At 59.7% G+C, this 6,858-nt stretch overlaps 1 protein-coding gene across 1 annotated transcript in view; it reads left to right on the top strand.

The window, feature by feature from the left end:
- Positions 1-6,173, top strand: part of SHOX (SHOX homeobox) — a 9,101-nt gene extending 2,928 nt beyond the window's left edge. Inside the window, exons 2-5 of the mRNA XM_006746328.2 lie at positions 113-321; positions 4,210-4,267; positions 4,373-4,461; positions 5,928-6,173. Coding sequence (XP_006746391.1) covers positions 113-321; positions 4,210-4,267; positions 4,373-4,461; positions 5,928-6,173 — 602 coding nt within the window. The remainder of the gene's footprint in view (positions 1-112; positions 322-4,209; positions 4,268-4,372; positions 4,462-5,927) is intronic.
- Positions 6,174-6,858: the final 685 nt, after the last annotated feature.

The following is a 6,858-nucleotide window of genomic DNA, read 5'->3' as shown; positions in this document are numbered from 1 at the left end:
CGCGGGCCCCTGTCTCGGGCGCACGGCCCCGCGGGCCCTGGCAGGCAGGGACGGGCAGGGCGCTCTGGGGGAGCCCTGCGCCCTCAGCCCTGTGCCCTCGGCCCGCCCGCAGGTATCTACGAGTGCAAGGAGAAGCGCGAGGACGTGAAGTCGGAGGACGAAGACGGCCAGACGAAGCTGAAACAGAGGCGTAGTCGCACCAACTTCACGCTCGAGCAGCTCAACGAGCTGGAGCGGCTCTTCGACGAGACCCACTACCCTGACGCCTTCATGCGCGAGGAGCTCAGCCAGCGCCTGGGGCTCTCGGAGGCGCGTGTGCAGGTAGGAGCGCGCGGGGCCGGCCCCCGCCACCCGGGCCTCGCCGGGACCCCCGAGCGAGCGCGGCAGCTCGGCCCCGGCTGCAGGCCCCTTCCCGGAGCGCGGGGAGACTGGGAGCGGGCTGGCGCGCCGGGCCTTTCGGGTGCGGCCCTCGCAGGCGGGTCGCACGGTTCGTACGAAGGGCGACTGCCCTGCCTGAGCGGGCCGCCCTCCACGTCCAGGTGGTCGGGAGTTGGGATGCCTCTTCACCTCTTTCCACTGGTTCTGTTCCTCTCCTCCTCGGTGCCGCGTCCCTCAGCCCCCTCCCTCCCACTCCAGGGAGGGGAGGCGAGGGACGAGGTGGGGGGAGTCGCGCACACTGGGCATCTTGATGAGCGCGGCTGCAGCCCGCGCGGGGCCGGATTAGCCTCGGCGCGCGGGGCGCGGGGCGGGGGGGCGCGGGCGCATGAATTCATGATCCCCCATCTGGCAAGCCACTGTCGGCGGGGGGCCCTGGGCGTGCACAGCACGTGCGCGGAAGGGACGCTCTGGCAAGCCTTTCCCGGGCATGAGGAACGTTCCCTTAAATTTATTAATGCATTAATGGGTGGCAAAGATCGGCTTCCAGCTCGCTTCCTCCGGGATGGTGCAGACCCCGCCTGGGAGGTCGGGCCTGGAAGCTCCCTCCTCAAGGCTCGGAGCAGGATAGAAGCGCCAGGGAGAGAAGGAAAGGGGGTCAGCATCCCCGGGCTCTGGGGACCGGTTTTAAATAAACGGAATTAATATTGTCAAGCGGGGAGGGGGGTGGCCGTGAAAATCCCAGCCCTTTGAAGGCCCGGGTTTCCAGCTGCTTAGAAGATCAACACATTCAAACACCACTCCCCCCCCCACTCAGTTGACTTAGGAAATGAAAACACAAACGTGTGTTATAGATAGTGTTTTATGAAATTTTTAATTTGAAAAACAATTTTTTTTTGATCCCAGCCCCCTTTGCATCTTCCCAAGCGGCTGCCATAAATAATAGGCTTTCTTAGCTTGAAATGCAATATTCCTCAGCCTTGTTCAGCTCTTGTCCGCAGAAGCAGCGGACACAGAATCTTGCTGCAAGGTGGGACCCCCCCCCTCCCCGCGCCCTCAGAGTAGCCCCGGCCAACCTCTTCCCTGAAGGTCCGGGCGGTTGGCTCATCTGTGGCCCCAGGGAAGAGAGGTGGCTAAGGCTGAGGGTGTCTTTTCCTGCTGGCCACCCTTCTCGGGGAAGATGGATGGGGCTGCACCGTATAAATTAATGAAAAGATTAAACTTTCGCTGAAGGGGACATCAACTTTTATGTCATCTTCCCGGTGTCTTTCTGCCTGGGATCTGTAATATCTCCCAGGCCTTGATGTACTGTTTCTATAAAAATAAATTACTTCTAATTTAATTCTACACTATTTCTTTCAGCAGTCTATTACGGAGTAACACCTTAGCAGGAGGGACGGAGTGGCAGGAAATTGGTTCTTGGGTGCTTGCAGATCTTGAGAAAGCCCTAAAATATAAAGGGGGGTGAGGACGGGGGTGGGGGAGAGAGATGTGAGTGGCTATATCCATCCAGAGGTGAATTAAAATTTGATGACTGTAAATAATAATAAAAACAAACATGGGAATAAAATAGAAGAAATCATTTTGTTTTGAACACGGGGACGAGAATCGCAGGGTAAAGGGGCGGCAGACGGGCTCATAAAAATCAATTAGTTAAAACGAATGGGTCATCCCGCAGAAGGTGCGGAGGTCTGGGGGGGGGTGTGGCGGGAGCAGAGGGGCAAGAAGGGACTCCGGTTTATTCCTGTCTCCGAAGTGTTCGGTAATCCTTTTTGGTACAGCCCGTCCCGTGTTGTTAAAGGATAGAGTTTCAATTTAGTGTGGAAATTTGCTGTAAATAAATTGGGGATCCTATGGAAACTGGTCCTTATTAACCTTTTATTTTTACTGTCACCGTGGCACCTCATATCACGCAGCTGTCAGGGTTATAATGGAAAGTTATGAGACCACAGTGAGGAGCACGAGGTAATTTAATTACAACAAATATCTTTGGGTTTATGGCGCAGAGCTAAATTAAATGTCATTATTCACTGTCTGTAATGGAAATCAAAAAGAAATCAGATTACACCATTTGTGAAAGAAATCAGTGAGTGGCCCTTAATGAAGATATAACCGCTTAACCAGTGTAGTGCACTTTACTTAGCATATTCAGGACTAATTGGAATTGATCGTGAATCACCCCAAGACTGATTTATTATCGCTTCGCGCACTGGCTAATTCATCACTTTTATTCTTCATAATCGCATTGCCCCCCCAACCCCCCACACCCCCACCACACGACGGCGCTGAAAGGAAAGTGAGCTTTGCTTGCCAGATTTCAAGAGGATTCTGTTTTTGAAAAATGCCCTTCCAGGGCGCAGAGTTTGCTCTCCTGAGGACTGGGTCCGACCCCGAGGAGAGGGAGGAGCTCAGGACGGGGTCCAAAGGGGTCCAGTTCGACCAGGGGTGGTGGCGATGCGGGGGGGGGTAGTTGGAGGTGGAGGCTTGTTGTGTGTGTGGGGAGGAGAGGAGGAATGTCAGTGCAGGCTTTGCAAATGCAAGGGAAGGTTTGTGGACTTGGACTCGGGTGCAGAGGGAGAGGGGTGACAATTTGGGGATTACTTTTCAGGGGAACAAGCTTAAACTTTTCCAAGCTCCCTGTAGCCCGTTGGCATGAGCTTTGGAACCTTCTGGAAAGCCAGTTCTCACAGGCGGGTGATGTCTCAGCTGTGGATAAAAAGCCTCCTCTTAAGAGTCTGGGAAGGAAAAGTTAAGGTTTCCAGTCTCCCGGGTGTGCCGAGGTTTCCCCGTGCGTGGTGGGGGTCTGGAGGGGGGACAGCCCCACGCCCTGCTTGGAGCAGCGGGTCCTCAGGCACCCGGGCAGAGTAGCCCAAGGGAAGGGTTTCTTTGTGCCAATTATTCCGCGTGGTCACTGACCACCATCTCGGCCAAGAAGGTCAGTGAGAGTGGCAGGAGAGCTTCCGGAGGAGAAAACGTTAGGAAAAATTCAGTGGCTAAGAATTTGGAGGGAGGGGCCTCCAGATTTCGTCAGGCAGAGCCTGAGGGCAACGGTGTTCAAGGACCAGAGCTGTCTGGAGGAGAGAGGGAGTGTGTGACCTTGGGGAGCAGGGAGGAGGCTTTTTGGGGGGTGAAATCTTGTGCACCCAAATTTTGACATCAGACCTGTGCATCTAGCTGAACTGGGGAGGGTCCCACAGATATCCTTTTTCCAAGAATTAGATTTTTTTTTTTTTTAGAGAAGCTGGTGCCTGAAATTATGGGGGTGCCCCCGCCTTTCTGGATCCAGGATGTTCATGACTCCTTAATATTAACGGGGACCCTCCAGGCTTCCAAGGAGGGCATGGAAGTTTCTGGAGCCGGGGTGTCCCGAGTTCGACTGGGGAAGGGGTTGCATTTGAAGCTACTTATCAGCCTGTGTGCCCCCTGCGTTGGCGGCTAAGGTTTCAGAGGGGAAGGTCAGGCTCTCCCAGGGGCTGGCAGAGTGGAGCAGAGAATGCCCACACTGATCATGGAAAGTTCTCGAATCCGCCCTGCACTCCTTCACTCGATGTGGATGTTGAGGCTCACCTTGGGGACCAGACAGGTCCCAGAAGTGAGTTTGGGAATTCCCAGCTCTAGGTCGCCAGGTATGGTGGGGCTGGGTTGGGAAAGGAGGGGGCGCGGGAGAGGGCTCTACTGCGCCCTGAGTCGCACCAGCCTCTGCGCCTTGGCGCCTTGGGAACCGCGCGCGCCCCCTGCGTCGCCGCGCCTGCCGTCGTGGGGGCGAGAAGCCCCAGCTTCGGAGGAGGCCGGCAGGCTCACGGGGCTGCGCGCGTCTGTCTGCTCTGTCCTCAGGTTTGGTTCCAGAACCGACGAGCCAAGTGCCGCAAGCAGGAGAACCAGATGCATAAAGGTGGGTGGTGCGGAAGCTGACAGTGGAGGTGGGCAGCGCGTGCAGCGGCCGCCGGGGTGCGCAGAGGACCCTGGCGGGCTTCATGGCTCCTTTCTTCCCTTGCAGGCGTTATCCTGGGCACCGCCAGCCACCTGGACGCCTGCAGGGTGGCGCCCTACGTCAACATGGGCGCCCTGCGAATGCCTTTCCAACAGGTAGCCCGTTTTTCTTCCTTGTGAGCTGCGCGCGGGGGCCGCCACCTCCCCGCCTCCCTGGCGTCCTGCTTCCCCGGGCTGCTCCCGCCCCCGCGGAAGAAAGGCTGCCGCCTTTACAAGGGGGCATTTATAGACCCGTTGGCACGTATTAAAATCACGCTGTAAAACTCCAAGACTCACCTTTGGGAGGGCCAGGAGAGAAACCCAAACACAATTTTACAAAAACCGGAGTGAGAAAAAAAAAAAAAAAATCCCACCCACCCAGGCTGCCTGGTTGGGAGTGGAGGGGCGGGGATGCTCGCACTTGGGTGTGAGGCCCTGCGTGTATACCCAAACCCCAGCTGGCCTGCCCCATGGCCTCAAGGGGAGGTGTGTGCACCCCGCTGTAGCTGGGCCTCGCTCTCCAACTCAGAGCTGGGATCCTGGGGCTCAGGACCTCAGGATCCCCCTGCGCAAAGCTGCTCTGCGTGGAGGTGGGGTGGCTAGGGTGTCAGAAGGCCCCAGGGCTGCACCCTGCTTGGGGCCAGCTACTGGTGGATGGTGGAAGCTGCGTGGGGGAGGCCCAGGGTGAGAGCGCAGAGCCCACGCGTTCTCTGCTCGCCCCAGCGCAGGACTTGGGGGTGCTCCCGTTGGGGCCCCAACGTTGGGGGACGTAGAGCGCATACGCCGGGGGAGCAGGGGTGCTCTGGGTGGAGCCGAGGCGTGGCCACCACCGCACCGAGCGGTTTTGCTCCAAGGATCAGGCCTGGGTTTATATTTGGATCCGTGTTTGCTAGGGGCCTCTGCGGCTCAGCTAGGGCATGGGTGGTGGTGGTGGGGTCAATGAATAGACACCCGAGACTTAGAGTGGGTGCTCGAGCCTTGTGCTCTTGGACTCAAGGTGCCCAAAGCGGTTAAGGGCGTCCAGGGCATGCGCAGGGTCCCTCTCATTTGGCCTCGCCCACTCCGCTCGCGGGGCCCATCTTCCGTCCCCGCCCCCGCTCCATCCTTTCCCCAGGGAGGGGCCGTCTCTCTGCATTACAGAACGGCTGCCCCGACTTGGGGTCAGCCATGGGGTCTTTGCTGAAATTCGGCCCTTGGAGCACGGACCTGTCGCCATGCTCCTCATGGATTCAGAGACGCCCCTGGGAGGGGGTAGTAAAGAGGAGTCCAGAGCCTGACTCGGGGACATGTCACAAGTTCAGGGAAATTGAGGCTTTCGTGAGGAGGGGATGCTGCCGAGGACACGGGTGTGGGCGCCACAAGGGTGGGTGGGTGTGAGGTCTGTTCGCATTCTCCAGCTCTCCTTGTGCACGGCAGTCAGGGGCCCCGGCGTTCACGGGTGTCCAGAGGACAGTTCCGACTGCCCTGGCTGCTGGAGGCTGGGTGGTGGTCCCCGGGGTGCGGGAAGGGGACTCCCAGGGGTCCGTCGGGCGGGAAAGCCCAGCTCCTCAGCCGTCCTAACCGTGCCAAGTCTGCCCTCCCAGGTCCAGGCGCAGCTGCAGCTGGAAGGCGTGGCGCATGCGCACCCGCACCTGCATCCACACCTGGCGGCGCACGCGCCCTACCTGATGTTCCCGCCGCCGCCCTTCGGGCTGCCCATCGCGTCACTGGCCGAGTCGGCCTCGGCCGCAGCTGTCGTGGCCGCCGCCGCCAAGAGCAATAGCAAAAACTCCAGCATCGCCGACCTGCGGCTCAAGGCGCGCAAGCACGCCGAGGCCCTGGGGCTCTGACCCGCCGCCCGCCGCGTGCGCAGCCCCGGCCCCACGAGCCCGCCCGCGCTGCGTCCTGCACTCGAATCCTACGCGCCCCGCGAAGGCCGCGCGGACGTCTTGGAGCGAGGGCGCGGGCCCTGGCGCAGCGGCCTCCCCGCCTGGGGCTTCCCGGGGGCCCACCACTGGCCCAGGGAGGGGGCCTCCCGGGACCTCACGACCGCTGCAGACCCTCGCAGAGACGGTGCGGAAGAGAGCAGGTGACGGTCAGACCAGCTGACGCAGCCCTCGGCCACGCGGTCTGTGCGTCCTGGGACCCTCGGCCACGCGGCCTGTGCGTCCTGGGACCCTCGGCCACGCGGTCTGTGCGTCCTGGGACCCTCGGCCACGTGGAGCCCCGCGCGCCCTCCTCTGTGGCCAGCGTTCCTACCCTGTGCATGCGGCCCCTTACACACCTTTCGAAGATCATAGAGTCGATTACACAAGAAGATCTGGGGCTGGTCTCCGCCGAAGATGCCAATTCTTGGTCGCTAACAATTTTACGCGCTGCCACGAAGTTGTTTTCATCCGAGGAGGAGGAGGTGCGGGATGGGAATGGATTGCAACGTGGACTTCCCCCTGCCAGATTAGGGGCCCGTGCTCTGCAGCAATAAGGAAATGCATCTGCCGACCTCGGGACAAGGTGGGGAGGGGGTCGGGGAGACCC

The sequence above is a fragment of the Leptonychotes weddellii genome, chromosome X (assembly GCF_054177405.1).
Source record: "Leptonychotes weddellii isolate Sample4059 chromosome X, ASM5417740v2, whole genome shotgun sequence".
Taxonomy (NCBI): domain Eukaryota; kingdom Metazoa; phylum Chordata; class Mammalia; order Carnivora; family Phocidae; genus Leptonychotes; species Leptonychotes weddellii.
Note: the sequence above shows the minus strand (reverse complement) of the source record. Positions and strands in the feature narration are given on the sequence as shown.